Source organism: Plodia interpunctella, chromosome Z (assembly GCF_027563975.2).
Source record: "Plodia interpunctella isolate USDA-ARS_2022_Savannah chromosome Z, ilPloInte3.2, whole genome shotgun sequence".
Taxonomy (NCBI): Eukaryota; Metazoa; Arthropoda; class Insecta; order Lepidoptera; family Pyralidae; genus Plodia; species Plodia interpunctella.
In genome coordinates, this window is record NC_071324.2 from 5,532,282 (window position 1) to 5,557,083 (window position 24,802).

Genomic DNA, 24,802 nt, shown 5'->3' on the forward strand with positions numbered 1-24,802 from the left:
AAATATGTTCGACCTGCCCCAACGCTCGCAGAAATGCAGTGTCGGCCGTGTGGCGCAGGCGTGAAAATCTTGTTCATAGCGCCGTGCAGTGGTCATCTCATACATGCTTGTAGAAGTAGCTACAAATGTTTGTGTCGCAGTCTACTTAAATATAATTTGTCAATGAAAGTGTAATTTTCATATTCATTTATAGTAACATTATAATTAAAATGTATATTCGAGATAGTCGTCAATACTATAATAAGCTTTGTTTCCTAAGTAATAGGTTTCATTATAACCAGAAAGCTGAGAAGAGTTTAAATCGATATAAATTTGTTGTTAGACTGACACGTAATTATTTTTTAGTAGAGTAATTACCTGGGTTTAAAATAAGTATTTAAATATTTTGTTTATTTTTATTTAATGTAAATAATATATAACATTATGAAACAAAATTTAATGTAACCTACACACATGTTTCACTTCTATCCAAATTTGCAGTCTAATCTAAAAAAAGTTAAAGCACCGTGGGCTCACCTTTTGCCCCACAAATGTAACTTTAATTCATTAGCAAACCCGAGACACTATTTGATTTGATCCCTCCGTTTCCACGTAAATTAATATACCTAATAATCAGCGGGACAATTTGCCCAGGGCAATTAGATCGGGCTGAATAACATAATCCCGGAAAACGTTAGTCGGGTAATAGTAACACTCTCCAACTACCTACCTAAATGACTTTAGTAGTCGTAAATAAATTTACAGTTTGTAAAATTGCGACAGTTGGCATATTCCGCTTCGAACGCAAGTATAATCAAAGTAACTTTTGCATTTAGCATACTAATAAAATAATATCTGTTTGAGTTTACACATATACATAGTTATTCTTAAAGATTATATAATACCATTCATTAAATAATTGAGATTTATCATAATGTTTTGTCATTTCCAGTCATTAACATAATTGACGTCGAGGTTAAATAGGTTTACCTATGGTGTGGCAAGCAATATGAATCAAGATTCTACCTACCTATATAACATGAGTATTAACTATATTTAATCAATACGATTATGTACTGTAAGCCACTGTAGTAACATTAGACGAAGAGTTGATTAGCCGTTAAAATCAACAATTTGCTTTGAGCAGCCGCAATTCGGAAGTGGCTACTTGACTTAAGGCACTAATTCACACACCACTACATGCAAATCAATCTCGACCTATTTGCTTAATAAGATGTTGGACGTAAATCCGAGAACGTGGAGTAACTCTGGATGTGCAAGGTTTTAATCCCAACTCTTAAACTTATAAGACTTCGGGGGACCACTGCCGTGTATCAGGTTGACTGGTCAACTAGCCGTTACCATTTTTTATTTCGTGTAGTTTCATAGATATTTAATTTGATAAATCGTTTGAAACGTTGTTGTTTTTTGAAATGTTTCATATGTTCGCTCTATTTTCATGCATTTACAAGGGATCCCTTTTTTCGTTTCGATTTACATTTTTTATCCTAATTTAATTTAGCATAACAAGTTAGGCATATATTTTTTTGACATAATACTATTTTCAATTACTTGTTTTTTGGCATACCATTTCAATTAACATAATTAGAGTTTAGGCGAATGTATTTTATCATAATTTTGATTTGTATAAAGCTATAGTGTAGCAGTAGGCCCTTGGGCTACCCATAAGTCGCTATAATAAGCTTTAAAATATTATGCCAAAAATTGTTATGATTATGGTAGGTATAGGCGTTAAAAATTGTGCCTAAAACATTATGTCAAATTAATATTGTGCGTAACTATTATTATGATAATTAAAAGTATGCCATGTTAAATTATTCTGGAAGTATTCTGGAAAACATCGCTTATAACGGCAAGACCGCCAATTGTATTATATTTTCTATCATTAATTATTATAGTATAATGTACCACAACAAAGAGTTAATTCATTATATTCATTAATTTAGTATTTAGTATAATTATACTTTATACTCACTGACATTTTCTAAACATTGAATGAAGCCCTTCGCAATTCATCACAATTTAGTTTTTTATTTGGTCGATAAAACACATACCTAACAACTTACCTTTCCGCCTCCGTATTTTTTGTCAGAACACACACATTTTTCAATCCATTCGTAGCCAGAGCAACGGTAATCGAAACATATTACACTGTTCTCCTGCTGGATCCAACAAAATGTAAAAAAATTCGTACACGTGTCGCATGGGGGATGAAGCGGGGAATAAAATGAAAGCGATGATAAAACGATACAATTTGATTTCGATTGTGTTAATTTTTTCGCGGGTAATGACACGTGCATCGATGAATATCGGGCTTCATGCACCATTACAAACTATGATTACATTTACGGACGTGACGAGAATTTAAGTAAATACACTCCTTTTTTTACGAGTCCTAACGTGTATATGAAAAACTATCTGGACCTCGGCTTTCGGGATAAAAATGCCCTATTCCAGGTTATACTCTACCCATATACTAAATTGCATAACAATCCGTTCAGTATATTTTGCTTGAAAGAGTAACAAACATACACACACACATCGTCGCGAATTTTCGCACTTATTATACTAGCTACGCCCAGAGAAACTGAAAAACACTAAAAAACACATAGTACACATTTTAACAATGGGTGAATTTGACGTTAATTTTAACCCTTGCGCTGCTGTCGTTTAGATAAAATGGCGTAGTTTGCGTTTTTCAGCGCGTGTTAAAGTTAACGATGCAACCCACCTTAAATAATGGCGATAAATAATTGATATATTAATTATTTTTTCAAATGTATTTTAATATTCTAATATTTATATTAATAACAATATTCGTAATTCTAAATTCAGAAACGATTACCGTGTCCTCAACGAAAAATAATGTATTTTTCGTCAAGCGTTCTTCTCGTTCATATATCAAAGCAAAATTTTCATACATAAATTTTCAAAACTTAATTATAAAATTTGAAGTTCCGGAGTGGTGCGTTTAAGGCAAAGTTAACGGAAATAAAGTTAGATATAATGGAAACCCGGAATACTATTACGTATAATAAATATTATTAGGGAAGATAATTTTAAAATGATAAAATTTTGTGTTAGTGTTACTTGTTTACGATTGAGAATATATATATATATAACTATAATATATATATATATATATATATATATATATATATATATATATAAAATTTTGTGTTAGTGTTACTTGTTTACGATTGAGAATATATATATATATAACTATAATATATATATATATATATATATATATATATATATATATATATATATATATATATATATATATATATATATATATAGAAGAGAGATATACCGAAGAGTCGACTAGTGTACAGGTTACGAATTTACGTTACGATTACGAATTTTCAATGAGTCAAATTAGTATACAAATTCATGTGGCACGTGTAGGATTTGAATCTGGGACTTTTAGTTCAACAAGCGCTTAACCCATGTGCCATCGTCGCTTTAAATTACTCAGAATAGCTGTTATGTGCGCGCGTGGGGTCGATGGCAACATGTTTACTTCGGTGTCGACCGGCACACGCAGCACGCCTCTAACTAAACGCGGTTCGTTAACCATTGCCCCACGGACTAACTCGTCACGTATGGGAAAGGGATGACAAATTGACAATGTATACGATAATATTTCTTTATACAGGGTTACTTTGTAAAATATCAGCAAATTTGAAGTACTAGAGAGCTAACAAATTCACATAACAACTCAATGTATTCAATAAAATTTAGAACTTCGTAGCGGAATCGATTTGTCGATAACACACCTTTAAAAACAAGTTCGATTTAAATTGCATCGCGAGTACTTTTAACGAGGAAATTGATTTTGAAGCAGGGTCCACTAAAATGAGTCTACAAACTGTCCCGGCCGAGCTAACACGTTCGACAGAGTTAGCAAGAGCACCTGTGGTAAACAAAATTAAAGAGGGCGTTGGTTAGATGCTATCCTCCTGTTGGGTGGAGTGTGGCTTGCGGCGGTAATTACTGACTAAACTCTCTTCTAGCATTTACAGAGGTGTTCTGTTGTTGAAACTTGTATTTATGATACCGTTTTAGGTATTTTAGTACTAAAATTATAAAATTAACGTACGCAACATACTGATGTTCTATTCGTTGTAATTATTAAAAAAGAAATACGACAGTTAATATTTTTGTGTCCGTTTGACCTATTTCTTAGACATAGAAACAAAGTAACCCAAGCTTCTTCATCACCTTAGATTAAATAAATTCACGAGACAAGACTACTTTCATCCGTTTTCTAACGCCTGAATACACATCACAACATAATAAACTATAATAAAGTTGGATAAACAGCAAATATTCATGTTAGCATTATAGGCTTGTAGTGAATATTTGCGAAGTCTGTATCCGAATATCTGTCCAATCTTTGCAAGGCTCTGAAAGTCTAAATATTTTATTTGGCTGAAAATCCGGCGGTGGCTCCCTCATCAGAGGCTTTGAACTGTAGCACAAACGCGAAAAGTCGTATTTATTCGTCCACGACCGCCACGCCTCACTATTCAGACTGAACAAATACCAAACGCGTTAACGCCGATGTAAAAAATACAAATAGAGAACCGACGTTTAACTGAGAAAACTATTTTACAACTTCATGTTTTATGAAAACAATATTTTACTCTGAAACTGCACTGCTATTAAAGCCAATTCGTAAAAGCGCAACTGTAACAACAAAATAACTTTTAAGATTTCTTTATTTTGAAAAGGTTTACGAGTCTAATACATTTAGTGTTTTAAAAGTTTTCAGAAAACACAATTTATATCAGATGCTCTTCTTGGAATAAAATAAAAGTAAATTTCAAACAGGGAATGTAGCAAACATTTTCAAGTGTTTAAGTTATAAATATAATGTAAGTGACTTGGCGTCGGAGGTAAAAAGAGGGTAGCAGGCAGCTACATAGATAGCGCGCCGTGACTATGAGATGGGCCCTGGCTTCAAGTGACTATTATTTGTAGAGCACGGCACTCTGTCAGCTCCGTATGCTTCGGTAATCTACTTATGTAGGTATAACGTGAATAATAATTGTCTGTTTTAATGACTAATGAGAATTTTGTGTTTGCATTGTCTTAATTAACTTTGTCTAACATTAATATTAGTACGTTCTATATATAACTCTCTAGTATAGTAGTGCTAACTGTTAGCTTGTGTGTACGAGTCCCTTGCCCATCATCCGACCACCGTCGCGAGTTCTCTTAGTGTATTACCGTTACGTATTAATAATTAAGTTACAAGTACATGTTCCTTTTATTTTTGCTCCTACTATAATACTAATATATAGCAGTCTTTATTTACATCTATCCGCTGCCACCGAGTTTGCCTCCCTACAAGACACGATCCTTCATTTTCTTTCAACTAATCCATGAATGGCTTTTCTTTCGCATTCCACGCTTTTCGCATTCTTTTAAGAAAAGTACTTTTATCTTATAATCTTTCTTAAAATATGTAAAGTCTGTTTAGATACATGGAGAAAGGATCATTTGGAATTATTTATTCATGAAGTTTGGTCAACAAATAAAAGCGATTTTAAAACAAATTTCAAAAGAGCATTGATAAATAATTTTATGGCTACATTAGATTTTCTTACCAAAATAATCTAAATCCATTTCACACTCACATTTCAATGATCAAGAATACTTAACAAAGATCTAACCTAACATGAAAATAATAGCAATAGTGTCTGCATAAGATTTTCATTGATTGCGCGCGCTCTGATAGCAAAGTTACTCTATACACGGGCCCAGGTGTTTCAAAGCCGGTCTCCATTTCTCAAAGTGAATCCACATTGCGGTCGGTGTTTTATAATGACGCTGGCTGGAGATTCCAAACGACGTATGCTCGCTGCCCTCTCGAGGATTAAGGGTAGCGTCTTTTGTTGCTAAAACATTTTTGGACGTAGTGATGTGCTGAACGTGGATAGAATTGATTTCATTTTTAGCGTTCGTATACCTGACATCTAAATAAAATTATTTGTGATTTAATTTATGTATTTCTGCCTCATCGCATGCCTTAGGCAATAATAGTTGTTTTATTAAAAAAATGTTATTTGAGTAACTTTTTTTAAATAAAATAAATAAATATATTAGGACAAATCACACAGATTGTGTATGTCTGTTTGTACACGCTAATCTTCGAAACTACTGGACGAAATTCAATGAAACTTTTTCTGTTATCCAAAAATTGTTCGGCCACGTGAACGATGTTGCGGGCATCAGCTAGTAATGTATAATTCTAAACCATGATATCTGACTCTCACGTAAATGAAATTAATTCATCGCTCATTTAGACAAATTATTATGATATTTTGTTTGATATTTGATCATATTTGAATTTCTAATTCCGAAATTCTGGTACGATACGCTTGATGATTTGTTTGCCCAGTATTGGTTTAGTGTAAACATTTTGGGCTATTGATAATAGTCAGTAAATATGACTGAGAGTTGCAGGAATATTCCCGCTCCCCAATATGCAAACACCAGTCATGATTCTACAGCCAACAGGTAAGGTACCAAACAAACAGATCAAACAATATCCACATTTTAGAAAAGTTCCATTCGTCTGAATCAAAAATTTCTGTTTTGTGTAGAGTGAATTTTTGTTGCAATATATACACGTTCGTGTTTTATAGAGGTTACACAGAAATATATATTTTTACTGCAGATAATATTTTTTTGCGGTTCGAATATGATTTTTCCAATCTGAATCGACTCCTCATTGAGCTAGCATCATGGCATGGCAATGTAACAGTTATTTTCGTTCCGATTTTAGTAATTAGTAATGATTCAAACTCGGCGAACTACCGAGCATCTTGCACCCACCCGCATCGACATGTGTATTGTGTAAGATGAAACTTTCTTTCCACATCTGTACTCACTGTCCACATTATGCGAGTGGAAGTAACAAGTGATCATATATTTTACTTCACTTTATCCATACACTAGCAGCTGTTGCCATGATTTCTAGCTTATAACTGGACTGAAATCATTGACTATATCGTGTCGAAATAAATGTAAAACATTTACTAAACAAAAACTTACTACAGTTTTTCTCTGTAAATAGCAACTAATTTTTTCAGAAAACAATTAGTTGCTATTTACAAAGGAAATATATATAAATTATTTTATTAGCAATGCAATCAAGTGTATTTCGACTTCCCTATTCAAAGATAAAAATATAATGAATAGGGTTGCTGATTTATATAAACTGTTTTTTGAGACTAGATAACAAATATTGTAATAATTAAAAATACATTTTGTAATAAAAACGTTTTTGTATAAAATTTTACGCGAAGCTTCCAATCCAATACACAAAATCGTGAAAATGTCTAATAAAGGGTTGTGCTACATACTTCTTTCGATACTTGTTTATAATGACTATCGACCTAGTAGCACTCGAACAATGTGAACAGTGGTCACATGTGGTGCAAGGATTCAGTCTCCCCAGGTAACTACAGCAATTAGAGCACTCCAACCCGAGTGCACACAGTTAAAGGTTTTTCTCCATCTTTATTACAACGCATGTTAATTTAATTATACATTTGATATACCAGCTGCGCCCAATTTTTCCACTTCACGAATTTTAAATTGTAGGTACCTTTATGCTCTTCATGGTTATAGATATAACACTTTATTACGTTATAAAAAATTCAAAAGAAACATGAGTTATGGCTAAGTCGGATAAAGATTTTGCGTGATTGAATAACAAACATACACATTCACACAAATTCAAACTGTGATTTTCTCAATTGAAATTATTATTTTGTTTCGATTGTACAACATTATTTAAGAAAATACAGTAATGATATTAGGAGGATAAATGGATTAAGCAGTGAAAATTACAGGCATACAGTCATAGCCGATAGCCATTTAAAAAAACTTTTCATGATACAGGGATTTCCAGAAAATTGGAGCTGGGTAATGAAAATTCCAGCCTTGGTTTTGCAACACGGCACTATTTTATAATTTTCTTGCCAGCCAGACTAGGTTAAAATATAGATTCTGGATTAAACACCATTTCTGTCTTGTAAAGGGTGAAATTACCGTTTGTATAGTTATGGTCAGACAGGTTTAATTTGAGTCCAATTTCAGTCAACCAGCAAAGCAAGGCATTTTCCTCGAAATGAATTCACTAAACCCGCAAATTCGTCTTCGGGTTTAAAGTTACTTTTAAATCTATTTAATGCATGTAACATAGCCCTAATATTAATGACTGAGGTGGGAGGCAATAAGGGAGCAAGCAGGCTGGTCGTATGCAGCCCACTTTGTCTTTTTGGCGCTTTTAAATCCAGTAGATATTCTTTTGTGAAATTTTAAACTACGACGTGTCTTTATTCTTTCAACTACAGTTGATCTTAAACTTCACCCAAATATTTCCATATAAAACAAAAATAAAAATTATGTATACTACTCTTATTTATATATAAATATATATTAATGATAAGAAAACATGAGATGAACCGGAAACAATAAAAGAAAAGGGCAAAAAATACAGATTCTGTGCTATCTACATGCGCCCTTATTCTGCTATCTCTTTCCCTGGCATGGTTAAAATATTCAGCGGAAAGTAAGGCAGACTTACATTATGAACTATTTCTCAGCAACTTTGCGCGGTCGCCTATTTACGACGTCCGTGTAATTCTTTCCATGCATAAGTTAGCAGACTAGTTCATTTTTACTAGCAACCCGCCCCGGTATCACGTGGAATGATTTCACATTCAAACAAATAAATTTTAATGGGTAATCAAAATAGTTGTTCTGTCATAAGACCTCTCTATTAAATTTCTATTATTATTTATTTTCTAAAATAGCTCTTTTGCTATTTATAGAAGAAATGTTTAAATTTTTTCCGCAAAGCAATAGCAGAAGAGCTATTTTTCTTCGTTAATCAGCAACAATCGTGTGCATGTCAAAATAAAATACTTAAGCATTCATTCATGGTCGGGCAAAATGAGTCAAACACCAAATTAGACAATGAGGATTCTTACCAGGACAATCACGTCTTGAAATTTTAATTTCGTGAACCGATTCTACGACTACACTCTCTTTAAGATGGGAGAAGCCAAATGAATCCGTATTCAGTTTACGTACTGGGGCATGTGTAGTAATAAATCTGAATACTGTCTCCTAAAGAAACGCGTATATGGTTTTTGGTGCCAATAAAACTTTTATTCAACTATAAAAAATACATTTCGTTTTATATTGTTTTGTGCATCATTTTAGCGCCTCCACGAGTCTGCCTCCCCTCCCGGGCACTCCATTACACACGGTTACATGTAGCCGCAACACTAGCTGTGTACCGGGCGACGAGAATATGTCGCACGTCCCACGACCACCCCCAGCCAGTGGTATCGCGCCGGAGCTGAATCAAATAATGGATTGCTTTGCATGCTTATTCTATTTAGTAATATAATGTTTGTTAACTGGCAATTAGGACTGATAGATTACCAGTTTTTAAAGTATAAAATCCGTTGATTTATGTGCCTTTCAGAAAAGTTTGAAATTTAAATCGAGAAAACAATTTGTTATTTATTGTCTTTTAATTTTTTCGTAAAAATATATTGGGTGATATCATAGATATAAATAAAATAATCTATGGGTGATATCTAATAAACTGAACTATATTATTTTAATTAAATAATTTGAAATGTAATGATGACCACATAACGGTCTCGCGGTCAAATAACCTTCAAAGTTTAAACTATACCGCTCAGTGTACGCATCTGTAAAGGGGAGAGGCCCGGGTTTGTAATATTAATGGTATTGCCCAAGGTATGCCTGGATTTTACTCATTAGAGGTATTATGCGGCCGTTTGCGAAATGATAAATGAGTATAGAACGGCATTATGAGGAGAGCGACTTGCCCGCTGGCTCTGCTGTTTTGTTAATGTTTTACTATGGCTTTGTGGGGCTTACGGATGAGGCCCGGCCTTTGTGCCCGCTGTCGTTACTGATGCTTTCAATTGTAACGTAAATTTGTTCGCTATAATATGCCGTAATGTTTATTTTTGAGAAATCACGACGCACCCTTTTGATCTTTTGTTCCTTAATCGTTCATATAATAAATAGGCATAATTGACGTACCTTTTTATTCGTTCATATAAATATAACCATTCGAATTGCATATCGATATGCTGTAATTTTTCAATTATAAGTAATCTCGATTAACGTCTTCTTAAAAATTTTCGTTTGCGATATCTTTAGGAAGACATTAATCCAGATTTTGATTACTTATATTTTAAACTTGAAGCGTAAGGTTATAATTTGATGGCGATTTAACTTAAATGAAGTGATTTTTCCATGAATCTACACAAAGGCTAAAGTTCACACACACACATCTACACATAATTCATCGTAGTATAAATTATACGAGCAGCAATCTTGGGAGGGGAATAGCAATTAAGCGGGAACCTGGGTTATTTACTAGCACATATAAAATATGTGCGATCGGACATTATTAACGGTGTAATATCGCAACAAAAACTGATCAATACAACGTGGGGCAGGCTTCTGCGGCCCCGAGATTAATACGCTCTCATAACAATTAGTTTTATGATTAATGCTTCGTAATTAAATTATTAAGTGCATTAGTTTACGCTAAAGCTTAATTACTATTAGAACTATTTATGTAATTTTTTATGTTCATTTATTCGCAAAAAATTAATTTGATAATATTACCTAATACTCTGACTCGTATTCTTTTGAAATAATTTAATAGAAGAATTCTAGAAATTCAAAAATAATGTAGAAATATACGGTTATGGTATTAGTGACACGAAATGAATACGTCCTTAGTGCTAATAATATTACAGGATTACTTCAACATCCTTTTGTGATACAATTTTTGTGCAGAATATACTTTCATTTTTTGTTAGCAAACGACTATATAGAACAGAGAATGGAGACAAAAAAGTGGAAAAGTCCCAGCGTGAAAATATTAAACCCATTACGTTTAAGTAACTGATATTTATCATATACATATAACATAAATTCTGATATATGTACTATTTTCGGTTCGCGCTAGGTTTTCTTTTTTTTTTTGCATTATTCTTTAACCATTTCAATACCTTTTGACCTTCCGTAGCACTGGTCAGCTGCAGAGTCCCTAATAGCACTTAACGGCTACAAGATTCGTAGCACTGATCTGCTACAAGGTTCGTAGCACATAATATCTGCTACAAGAGTTCGTAGTCCATAAATATGCTACGAACATGTAATGTTTTTATATCTGTTCTACGAACTCACGAACCACCTGCCACGCTGTCACGTGCGTGGTTTGTTTTTGCAGTAAGTTAGGCGTAAAGCCATGGAATTAGTATGTAATCCGTACACTTACTAAATCCATGCGTAAAGCTATTAAATATAGATGACAGATGGTTTACGCCCATTATTTTCCGAGTTTATTCCCAAGGAGTAAGCTTATCTATGTACAGGAAATGCACTATTTCTTAATTTATTCAATAGGTGTTATCATTCCTTGTTTGTATATATAGAATGTAAAGTAATATAATGTATGTATAGAACTAGAAAATTTTATTTTTCTCAACAGTGTGCAGTAATAACAAAATGCTATTAGTTTTTCTGGAAATTACTGTGGTAAAAGCCATGGTCTAAATTCTGATTAAATATTTTGAATCCACCGGAAGCAAATGGTAGCCTATGGAAACTACTGTTTGTATATAAACCTCACTCATATAGGTGAGGTTAATATACAAACTCATGCAGCACGTCGTTTTTATGGGACCTACTCCCAAACCTAGGACCTTTCGGTTCACACCGCTTATCCGCAGGACCACCATCGTTTGAAAGAAATTACAACGTGAGCATTTTGCAGACGTATCCGGAAGAGCGCGCCTGCCGCCGGGAGCGCCCCACCCCGGGGCTGTTCACCTCCATCAAACTACCTGAGGCCGAGCCCCCAAACGGAGTGGCGCCCCTGCTGGATTTCCCGCGGGGGCGCATGCGACCTGTCACATTCCTTGGCGAGGGCCCCCATGGGACTGTAAGTACTCTACTTGTATTAACATTATAGTTTTCCACATTATCCTACTTCATTATATAAATATGAAGAATATAAATATAATAGAATATTTTGGCTTAAGCCTGAAGAGTAAATATATCATCCCCATTCCGAACAGTTGACAGAGATCTAGTCCAAACGCGTGATATTTTTATTTTCTCAAGTTGTAGTCGTAATGCTTCTGACCCAGTGATAAGACATTTTTTATTATAATTTTAATATCTAAAACTTCAAATAAATTAATTGCAATGAAATGCAATACTTTAAAACATCAAAATATTATTATTAATTCACATGTTTTTGTGGTTGATCGTTATATAGGTTTAACGGAAGTCGTCGCACAGGTTGAATATGTTGTCTTCTTTGACGTATGGGCAGGGTTCGTCTTCGTTGGGAGGTTCCGGAGCCTTCTCTTCGTTGGAGGCGAACTTCTGCAGCACGCCCAAACTGCTCTTGGCTACATCCAGCGCCTCCTGACCCTTGCTCTTGGTGGGTTTGGGCACGGTGCTGATGTCACTCAACTTGGTTGTCATGTCCTCAATGCTGAGCTCGTTGTTGGGGTCGATGTTTTTAAGAACCCTGCGAACCTCCTGTTCTTTGATCGTATTGTCGTCGATCACTTTTGCTGAAATATACATTGTTTGGATTAATTTTACAAGTTATTTTGACAGTGTAAATTATATTTTACATGAATTTCCAGTAACGTAAGGATTAATAAAAATTAAATGTTCAACTGTATGAGAATATTAAAGATATTTCGATACTGTAACTAAAATAAACGTCTTCTAGATTAGTCATCATTTAATGACTAATTTGTCCATACTTCGGATTTAATGAAATCCTATCCTACGATTTTTTTTAACTTTCGATGTGACGATGTTTGTTACGCAACCACCAGATGGATTTTAAAAAAATGGTATACGTATAGCATGTGATCTGGAAGAGGTTATAATACCCATGTTATCCCGAAATTCCTTTAAGATGAAGCTGCAGGTCCTGTTGCTGTGCCAGGTCCGGGGAGGCCACCTCGAATTAAACGTAATAGTTACGAAAAATTACCTTCTTTCATCATATCGACGAGATTATTACCTGATATTTTGTCTTTTATATTTTTTATAAAATTATCCATGTTTACAGTATAATTTTTTAGATTTAGAGGATACTAAATTTTCATTTTTTGACAATGTGTCAGTGTCAAATATCTTACCTTCCGAGATTTCTTTTATTTTTTTTGTAGGTTTTTTTTATTAACACCGAAGAGGAAAATTGTAGCATTATTTTTTATTGCGTATTATTAAATAAATTAAATTCATATTCAACTGGGAGATCTATAAACTGTAGCATTTTCCCACCTATACGAGTACGACAATTTCTACTAAAAGCGCTGATTGGTATGTTTATTATACGTCGCATAATTATGGTAAACAGGCTCAGGTATGTGTCCAGTAATTTGGTCAATTAGCGAGGTATTCTTTCCAAAAGCGCGCAACATGTAATTAAAATGCACGGAGGATAGCACAATGCGGCCTAATGAAGCGAATCTAACCTGTCCTAGCTACTAACGAGACAAGCCAGCGCAACATTGTGCGATGTTACAATCTGAGCTCAAATGTTTACAGATTATTTAAATTAGATTATATAATTAAGATTAATTATAGCTCAGTGATAGAGACACTGCTGTCTAATAAATTACATGAAAGTGAAATTGCAACGAATTGAATCGGAAAGTTTAACACCGGGCTATAGTTATTATTCTAAGACTGGGCCAGATAACCTTGTTTGTTCTGTGTTTACGTGTGACCTACACTTTCACTTGATGTCATGTGTAATTTTTCATACACGTATCACGTCGCGCAGCGCTCACTTAGGTCGTCGTGCGCTACGTATCGTTACGTGACGACACAAATACGTGTTATATAATTATTGTGGTGACTACCAAAAATTTACTTCAGTTTATGCTACAAATCATGATTTTAAAATGTTCATACAGTGTAGTTTCCGCACTAGTTCCAACTCATATTACGATGTACTTTATTTCTCTACTAGTTATGCCCGCATTCTCATCCGATATCGTTTTTCACCCAGATCATGTATTCTAATATTCCTAAGTGCTAATTCCATATTTATTCTCACACGCGGTGAATATAAATGTCTACTGCTATACAATAAATCTTTAACTATTACAATTAAAGCAGATAAAATAAAAATGAAGTTTATTTGTCGAAGCGAACAAATAGCACTCGATGATTTATTTTCTTTAGCGGCCTCCATTTCATTCTCTAACAAATATTATAAAGCTAAGCTAATGGATTGTCTTGTTCTTTTATTTTGCTTTCTTTTATTTGAAGCTTAAATAATATGGAGTATGATACGCTTAAATAAAAAGAAATATATATAATATTTGACCAAACCGACCCGCATTACGATAAGTCCCTTATTTCAAAAAACCTTATTTCGATATTTCCCGAATCCTACAATTTATTGGTCTTCAAGCTACGAATAAATAAGCATTATTTAAGCTTGCGTGTATAACAACATAGACATCATTCTCTGCTTCCCATCATACTAAATTACCTCAATTTAGTATTATCAAACGGTCTCAAAATTTTAATAAAAGACGGTCGCAACCCGATAAAGCCTCATAATAATAACACTGGCAGGTTCGGCGAACCTGTCTATGATACAAAGAAATCATCAATATTTAGCCAGTATTTTTTTGTTTTTTTTTTATATGTTATCAAGCAGGCATGAGATGAGGCCTATATAGGGAGCGATCGCCGCAGCCTATAGACGCCTAAAAAACCAGAAGTGTCATCACTGGCAGCTGCAATAGTCAAGAGTGCGATACTATGCAGACGATTTTGCAACTAGGTTTGCCTCAAGTTAACAAGTACTTAGTTGCTACAAACTGGCAGCCCTAACAGCAAAGCCTTACAGGACTGGCGATAATTGCCGAACGATTCCGCCCTAATCTCGGTCGCAGCTGCGGCGCCATTTACAAATGAGACTATAAATAAGTGATGTGTACCTTGACAGAAAAAATAATAATTATTAGAGTATTGATTCGTCAATGTTTAATCAATACTGCGTGTCGTTAGTAGTGCTTATTGCATGTATCATACAATTTTCATATGACGCGTGCTTTTTACCGATAGCTTAAATATTGAATAGAAGAATGTATTTATATATGTATGTTAGATAGTATGCTTCTCATTTATGACTACCCATAATCGGTAAAACAGGCATAAAATTTCGATTTCTGCACCAATTTATATATGTAGTTAAGTCACTCGTGTATTTTATTTTCCAAACATTTTTTTAAACTAATTATGCAGAATGGAACTATATACCTAAGAAGAATTGTTCCAACCAAACCAACTGGGTGCTTCGTTTGTGCAATGGAAATAAATCAACAGAGAGGATTTCTAGGTACTGGACTTTTTTCACATGTACCTAAAATAGGTACATATAATATTTATCTCAGAGATACAAGCACAGATTTATGTGACTACAAGCTACTAACACGACTTCGGAACAACTTACAGCTAAATAGAAATGCCAAAAGAAAATCATATAACCTTTATTGATTCCAACAAGTAATTATGATCATTTAATTATTTCACTGAACCTACTATAAAACAAAATCTTAAGCGTGTAAATAAAAATAAATGCGTATCCAGTTTTCAATTTGTATTAAACTACAAAAATTATACTTGTGAATTCGTATAGATTGAAATTCAATCAATCAATTTGGGAAACAACATTTTGTAGGGGCTTTTATGCAGTAATTACAATTAGTACTCGCAATTGAGGCATTTATCTGCAACCGAAGCCGGCTTGAGCTCGTGTAGCATTGTTTCTGGTTGGCAATTGATGGATTTTCCATGGATGTACCTAGTCTGTAGTTATAACTAAAAATACTTTTTATAATAAAACTTTTAAAACATTTACTGTTTTGTAAATATAATATAATCTTTATATATATATATATATATATCTAGTTTCACTGCGTCAAATATAAATTCACTATTATTGAGTAGGATGAGTAGGTGTGTTTATTGTATGTTCACTCGGCTAACTTGTTGTGGTTTACAGCCGATATAACCGTATTATATACTAACTCTATTCAGTCAAAGTAGAGACGAATTTTCAATGATTTTGTATAACTAGATGTGTCCCTACTCATAGCAATTGGATAAATAGTTTTGGAAAATATAACTGATCATACAGATCATCAGTACGACCTGGTTGGACAGGCGTTGTCCACAAACACCAGCGGTAAAGGTGGCCGCACACTGATTCCGTTTGTTTGTTCGTTCTTAATGAAAACTCAACAGCACACACTAATGTTTGCTGATGTTTGCCGAACAAGCCCGCAACGTTGTATTTACGAAAATAGGAGCTGTTTGCCAGATAAGATGTGATAGATAGGGACGTATCCCTGATTGAGTTAACCCCAAGTTAGTTCTTGTGTATGTGTCTACACATACGATATCTGCATTGCAAACTTGGACCATTACGCTAATTCGATATGTAGATCTTAAAGTTTTCATATTTTTAGAATATTACAAATTAATTTATTTATATATTATCTTAAAAATCTTAAATACAAATAATATTTAGTCGTATTCTTCATGGCTGAAGTCGATCGTCACGTGGAATGAAACTCATACAACTATATAATATATTCTATACAATTTCTTCAATTTCTGGCACAATTCATTGGCACATACAAGTTGATAATTAACTAGTGCGTAAGTTTTCCTTTACCGGAAGCAAGTGGTGGACGATTAAAACTATACATGAGTCAAAATGGTGTACAGGCTTAGATGGCACGAGTAGTGAGTGAAACTCGAGCAGTTGAAAATATTAAATTCCCTGTTTTGATGAGAACTCCTTTTCCGGACAGCTTATTTAATTTGCTATATTTTTAAATTTACAGTAGCCGCATGTTATTACTGAAATAACATTATGCCAACGATAAAAAGGGAACGCGAGTGCGGGCCCCAATCAGGGGGATTTGTATTCAATATGGATATGAAAAGAAGTGGATCAAAGCATTGAGGCTTTGGTAAAGAGGTAAAATATTACGTGTGTAAAAAAGTAACTTAACGTTTTCCAATTAAACATTTTGATTTCTAACTCTCTGTTTCTCTCTAATTTTCGTATATGTTTCCGGTATTATAAAGACGACGAACGAGTGTAACTAAATGAGATAGATGATACTTCCCGACCCAATCCGGCAAATATCGTACAAAGTGGGAGAAGTTGCTTGAGCTGGACACGTGTTAAGGGACAAAAGATAGCGCTCTGTCTCGTTTCGCATGAAAATGCACATCTCTTCTTTCTTCTTTCGCGTTCGTATCTTGTACGAGAGAAATGGATGATTTTGCAGTCTATATCCATTTGACATATTCAATAAAACGCTGTAGAAGATTTACGTCTGCTTATATTTAATGGTGGCTTACCCTATGAAGCTATAAGGGAATGACCCGCACTAAGGGAAAACCCTGTGGTACATTAAAGTTGAAATTATTGCCTTTGCTACTTCGTGAAAAATTACAGTTTCTCACGACTGCCATTAAATGGCAATGCAAACCTTTTTGTGGTCATATTCCAACTGACGATTGCACATTAGGTATAAAATTAAAACGGTTTATAATACTGACCAAGTAATTTTAGGACTTGCTTACAGAACACACATTCAATCAATTTTAAAAATTTGTATATTTATGATTATATAATATTAGATTTTTTGATTACATAATTTAAATATTAGCTGTGCACCGGGGCGCATGTATATTTCGCGTGAAAGAGTAACAAACATATTCTCACAAACTTTCGCATTTATTATTATTATTATATATTCGTTAGATATATCAATTCCACATATTGATAGGTGACGCATGGTTCCCTAGGTCACAATGTCCAACATTTGCAAGGAATTAGGCAAAGTTGAAGTTAGGATAACAGGGAAGGCGAGAGTAAAGAAAGTACCTACCTATTATATCTTTGATAAATTATAGTCCATATACAATCTCGAGCATAATATGAACTTTAATATATCTGGCCGACAGCTCGGCTTTTAATTTATAATGCACTAAACAAGAAAGTGGTTGTCAGTCCCGGTTGCTAGATTATTCATTTGTTGAGATACGAACAAGCGTACGTACATACGTACCTATACTATACATAAATACACAACGTTCAACGTATAATTTCGGCTTCCATGTTCATTCATTAAATTGTACTTCTATATTTCTTTCACACTAATCTGGTAATACAAATATTTTATTTTAAAAACTGCGTATATGATTATATAAATACAGTTTTGTTATAACATCATGTTTTATTATATACATCTCAGGTTAGGCTTTTTTAAAGAGAAAACACATTTAGCGCGTGAAGCCTGTGACAGTCGCGGTTTACGTACTCTCGGTCTACCAGAGTCTCACTGGATATGTGATAAAAAATATTGTTTCCCCATGCTTGGTGCATTGAGCCGGGTGGTCCCGATTATGTTTACAGTCGTTAAAACCCACCAATCCGCGTAGTGGGTTCTAGTCCATACATACGCCTTATCCATCCATATGGAAGGCCTGTCCCCAGCAAGAGATCTTTTCAACGCCACAGTAAATAATCTAAATTTATGTTTTTGCAAATAAATTATCATTGAAATACAATAGAATACCTACTTACCTGCTTATTGCCTTCGCACAGAGTGCGCCGTGGCGTGTCAGGGTCAACGTACCACATATTGTCATCCACAGTCAACCCCACTCATACGCCTCCTGCAGTGAACATGAAAGGAATACAAGCAAACATTTTTTGAACAATCAAAAACTTCCGCTAAATATGTCGAATTTCGTTTTGCTAGGAATTTTATTTGCCATTGATGTGGATCCTATCAAAAAGGAAACCTTTGACTTTGTAAATAATGTTGTACAAATATTAGAAATAATTATAATTAATACTGTGAGAAGTATAAAAAAAACTAAATAAATTATTTACATAAAAAATAATTTCACTTTTTGATTCTAAGTTAAATACTAAATATATTATATAAATAATTAGGAGCTTTATCAGATTATAATATGTAAGAATACAAAATGTCAAGCTGTTGCTACAAAATGATGTTTACTAATCAATAAAAATAAAGTTCAATTTATATTTAATTGTCAAAATATCTAATGTTTTAAGATAATCTGTCAGTTTATTAAGGCCATGGGAGACATACCTATCCCATTTTATTCACCAATGTGTGTTATGTCCTCCTTATTACCATTTACCACCTTCGTTTGTTACTGGGGTCTTACAAGAACACATTTTATATCTGTGAGAGATAAAATAAAAACAGAACAACATTTTTTTATGTTTATTGACAAAATTTGATAACAATCACATTTGATCAACGCTGACACCAAACACTATATGTCTATAGCAGCAATCACTTCGCTGTTGACAAGTTAATCTTAATCTTTTTTTAACAACTCCGTTTGTTTATTTCTAACAAAGCCGTGAACCTTTTAATTTGCGACCAAGTTATATCAGTGTGAAGCTGATATGATTGGTATTGTGGATCTGTAGTTAAAATTTGGATTGCAGTGATAATCTTGGAGATCCAGTGATTTTAAGTTTTTACTACGATATTACTCAGCCATTGTCAGTCGTAGGCGCATCTACGTCGTAGCCCGGACGGCCTTGACACTGAGCATACGATCGGTGCTCTCGCTTTATCGTAGGCTCCGCATTGTCTACTCTGTCTGCGGGCTGTTGGTACTACATACTTGCTAATAACTACCTTCTTGCATCAGCTAATGGTCGGTGGCTACGAATATAAAAAATGTCGTACTAAATAACCTTTTATGAGCATCGCTATATACAGAAAAGCATTAAATTAATTATAATTATACAGATGTAACAACTCCGACCAGGTACCTGACGTCTAAAGCTTATCGCTGAATAGCATTAAAAACCAAAATTCGTCAATTGCTTTAAGTTTTTAAACATGTATTTCACTTTGTCCATTTTATTCTATTATAATTTTAAACATATTGTACAGTAAATTCAATACAAAATGCATGCATCTTGTCCATACCCAATGTCTTGATATAACTTCATATAATGTTTGATCGTTATTTAAAGTATATTGTTCTCTTTGTCAATAATGTAAATCATGTTGTGCGCACTTCATTCTTGGTTTTTCAACCAGCCATTGCACCCATTGTACTATTTAAGCCGAACATGCTATGTTGTTACACTGTTTTGTGTGCCAATAAATAAAATATAGTAATATATTATAGCCTATTATCAAATCAATAGTAATTATGCTTGATAGCTATGTTTGGTTTATCTATCAGTGATAATAACCCAGTGACGGTCAATTACGCAGCGCGATTGAATCACAATGTCGATTAGGCTGACATCAGATTAGTAAGTACAATTGGTTGCTAGGTGATCTTTGACAATATTGGGTTTGCTCGAATTTCTTAAAGATCTTCTAGATTTTGTATATATCCTTAAACGGTAAAAACACGACTTAATGAACGAAAACTGATTCCGCGCTTGGAGTAAACAAAATTCCTCTTTTTTGTTTCCCGAACGATATTTTCTAATCTGGTAATAATTTCAATTAGGGCAATAAAGTATCAAAAATTCAATTTGAAATGATCTTGCTTTAATGTATTACTCTACTTATCACCCTTTTCAATGTCACACAAGTATTTTCTTAATGAAAATTATTATGAAGGCCGCCCCCAACCTTGCCTCAGAGGGTGCCAAAAAGAGGTCTCAGAGTAAGGATAAAACAGTAGGAACGCGTATAACAACCGGATGATAAGTTTCTAGAATTTTTCGAAAAGGTTACCTAGAATAAATGATATTATATTTATTACCTTATGCTCATAGCAATAAGGCCGCCTTTTGCGCATGTTATTGTACGTTTTGTGGTGTAGGGTAGCCACCCTTACTATATAATATATTATCGTATTATAATTTAGCCAATTTTACAATAAATTACAATTGTACAAAAAATAATAACAGAAATGATACAAATGATTTATTATATTAATTTTAATATTTAATTTGTAAAAATCAAAAACAGGTATGTATCTAAATTAATATTAATTTAAACCTTGATCGGTTCTAGTCGCTTCGTCATTCTGCACGCTCTATAAGTAGATGTATTAGTTATTCTAAGACAGTCCATAAAAATGCTCGTAAAAATTGATTACTGGCTATAGCAAGGAAATGCAATCTGCGCACTCCGCCTGCCCGCTCCCAACAAACACTCCTTAATGGCGCTGGCCGTTTATTTTTCATATTTTATCGTATTTATTACACTTTTCTCTGTCTGCGCGTGGGCCTCATCGGTAATTCGGTTTGTTTTAAAATGTTTGCGCCGGCTTGCCTCTTTGAATAAAAAAAAGGAAAAATCTCTTTACTGCTATCCCACAGTTGGTAACTGTATTATTCGTCAACTGAAAAAATAAAAGTTGCAATATCCAGGGTTTTTCCATCACATATTCTGTTCATAAATCATATCTACATAATATCTGATTAAAAGTTACCTGAAAATAAAAGAAGAATTTGGAAAATATAAAAATTATTTATATATAGTGTAATCTACAGCGACACGTAACGTGTGGTGTCGCTCTGTCATATACCATATACTGTCGAGGATGTCATGGCGGCCGGTTATAAAATCATAGGCAAATTCAAAATTTTAAGATTAATTGTGTATCTTGACCCCTGGTTTTCTGACATCACAGCCTCGAATGCGATTATACTTATAAAGAATTTGCGCTTAAAATAGCGTGGAATACATATTATCTACAAAACTTCTGCATACTTTAGCAAGTGTAGTCTAAAAGTCTAAATCTGTATTGATAACTTGTCTCTGTGACTAGATCAGGTTTATTTTGTATTAATGCAACAAGCCGCTGGAGGACCTAATTCGATTTACCACGAAATCGTTTAAAAATGCAGCCCCCGGTCGCGCCCCTCAAATATGCAATGGTAATTTAAATTTTTACGCGTTCATATTGCACGTTAAACACGATTACACGATGTGCCGTGTGTCCACAGAGCAAGGCTAGCGCGGATGTTCAGTGGATTAGAGCGGAGTCACAGACTGTATGTTTGTCCGTGGATAAAGCAATGGCGGATGCGTAGTACGAAACGAGATATCGACGTAAAGACGATTTCATAATTTTTGATATTACGCGCCTAATTTCCCAGCTGCGCTGGGCTTGCAGAATTTTGTAACTCATATTTTTAACGTTATTAAACAGAGTGACTTTTATACATTATCGTCCTTTTATGTACATGCTCAATCCATGATGCTGAAAAACTTTTCGTATGGGAGCTCCGAAATCTCGATACAAAAATCAATGTATGGATCGGCTGGTTTTTTTTCGCGTTTTTTGGTTACTTCCATACGAAAACTTCTTCAGTATCATAGACAACTGAACTGTGTGTCTGTAAAATCACCCTGTATTGTAAATGATTGTAAGTTTAGTTAAGCTATACGTCCCCCTAATACTACCTTAGAATGAGGACTCCCATTTAATTGAGTAATCGAAAAAACTCAACGCTGATTTCTCGCCGTTTAGATGCAAAATTAAAATGAGTTGTACTGTTTACTTAATAAAGTACCAGAATGCAAAATAAAAGTAACTAAGTTTGCAGAAATGCAAATATTATTCACGCTGAACTCGGGCTCGCCACAGGGGCGTCGGCAAGTGGGGTCAGCGAGGGGCAGTCCTCCCACCCTAAATATGGAAAAAAATGTAAGTTAATATAAATCTATGTATTATCAGAAATATTAGAAATCAAAATCTATAGTCCACTGACCCGATTTGCTATCTATTTTATTGAACGCCCCGCAATTCGACACTCGAACGAATCCACCAATTCCGTAAAAAAACACACTCACATACGCACTGCGTTGTTAATTTTGAATTGTGAAATTTTGTGCTCTTGACTTTTTATCTTTCATTTCATCTGGCCCTCCCTGACTCAACGGTTGGCGACGCTCTGTTATATGCAGAGACGCATTCCTACTCTACCGTGAAAATAAATCGACGGCGAAGTGTCAATACTTTCTTGCTATTATACCTACTAATAAACTAAATTTTAACATTAGTCTGTACTGTTGGGATTAAGAAATAAATAAAATTACGAGTACATCATATTTTTGTCTCTACTATAAGATATATTGAAGAAAAACAATACAAAATATTATTGTATGTAATTTTATTATATCTGTGTTAATTTAATGTTATTTCATAATTAAGTATTATTGTCTTGTTCATTTGTTCAAATCTTCATATTTCTGTTTGTACAAGTATTTATGTTTATGTATGTTTATTTATATTGTATTTATTTGTTTATGTATCTATTTTTGTAAGTAAATGTATGTATTTTATTGTATTTGCTGGTGGCTGTGCCCACCCCGTGCCAATTTGTTCCTCTTCTCTACCCAAAGGTAGGCTGGAAGAGATTGCTGAGCAATAAGTCCGCTGAGTGTGTGGGCAATAAAGTTGATTTATTATTGTTATTATTGTTATTATTAATATGGCTTGAGTAATGTATAAGTTATGTATAATACATATTAAAGAAAAATAATTATATTAATAGACGTCGAAACATATTTTTATTTGTTTTCTTTCTGTATGTTTGTTAGCGCATCACGCAACAACTACTGGATGAAATTTGATGCAATTTTCTTGGTTGTATAGAAGACAAAGACAAAGTTAATTTATTCGCAAAAACAATATGAAGTTAAAAAGAAAACTTAAATCCTATGTGCAATCAATCTCATTGTCTACTATTGCGGGCTCGACCGAAGGATTAAAGGGATGAGAAACTATTCTATTCCATTCGACATATCCAGTCTGACCTACTTCTACCAATCTCTAGTGACCGGTACTAACGGCTCGATGTGTTTCCAAACATTGTAGAATTTCATTACGTACATAGTACGAAAGTAAAGTTACTATACGTGCCTTCAGGCACGTATATGATAGGAATTATTTATCGTATCCGTTAGGATAATATATATATACTGGATGCATCATACTTTGATATGCATACTTTGATTAATAAAATCAAATGTTGCTCAGAAATAATGTATATAATTTTTTTATATACGTTGAGTCATTCCGAAGATTGCCTTATTATAACCAAATTATAAACACTTAATTCTTACAAGCGTTTAACATGCAATATACCTACGTACATTGTACATATGTCCACATGTCTCGGATGGAATCTTGTATCTTTTTGCAAAGCTTTTCACATAAAAATTTCACTGCACGGACATAATTTATTGTCACACTTCTAAATGCAATAAGATGCCTCTGACATCAATCTTGAAACAAATATTACATTTTGTAAAAACCTATTATATTATTCGTGTAATAATACAGATCAATAATATATAAACATATAATGACTTGAATATGTGTCGGACAGGCCATTTATATAAATCACAATAATAAAGTTAGCAGAAAAAAAAAAATATTATCATAACATTTTTGTATGTCTATGGTCAGAATACAGAGTCATACAGAGTCCACTCCATATATAAATAAAGTGGCAACCCCTTGCTGCTCGCTGAGGAATTTTATTATCCTCAGTCTGAGGCACATGCAATTGTGAATATTCAATACCAAGTCACATTATTGTATTTTGCCGGTTGTTGCTTATAATACTTGAAGGTATATTTACGAATCATTGTGAAGATTTTATGAA

The 24,802-nt window shown here is 33.8% G+C and overlaps 2 protein-coding genes across 4 annotated transcripts in view; one reads left to right on the top strand and one right to left on the bottom strand.

Annotated features, from left to right (window-relative positions):
• The window catches only part of LOC128682999 (discoidin domain-containing receptor 2-like), a 184,092-nt gene that overhangs the window by 146,446 nt on the left and 12,844 nt on the right, over positions 1-24,802 (top strand). Inside the window, exon 12 of the mRNA XM_053768111.1 lies at positions 11,861-12,028. Within this exon, the coding sequence (XP_053624086.1) occupies positions 11,861-12,028 (168 nt within the window). The remainder of the gene's footprint in view (positions 1-11,860; positions 12,029-24,802) is intronic.
• LOC128683004 (uncharacterized) lies at positions 12,309-13,278 on the bottom strand. Of its 3 annotated transcripts, none has more exons than XM_053768118.1 (2): positions 13,136-13,278; positions 12,309-12,671 (listed from the first exon to the last, which is right to left on the bottom strand). In XM_053768118.1, exons 1-2 carry the CDS (start codon positions 13,173-13,175, stop codon positions 12,370-12,372), a joined length of 342 nt encoding a protein of 113 aa, XP_053624093.1. In that variant the 5' UTR covers positions 13,176-13,278; the 3' UTR covers positions 12,309-12,369. The 3 variants fall into 3 exon arrangements, with proteins under 3 accessions (XP_053624093.1, XP_053624092.1, XP_053624094.1); XM_053768117.1 differs by having other exon boundaries at positions 13,106-13,263; XM_053768119.1 differs by lacking the exon at positions 13,136-13,278 and adding an exon at positions 13,002-13,134.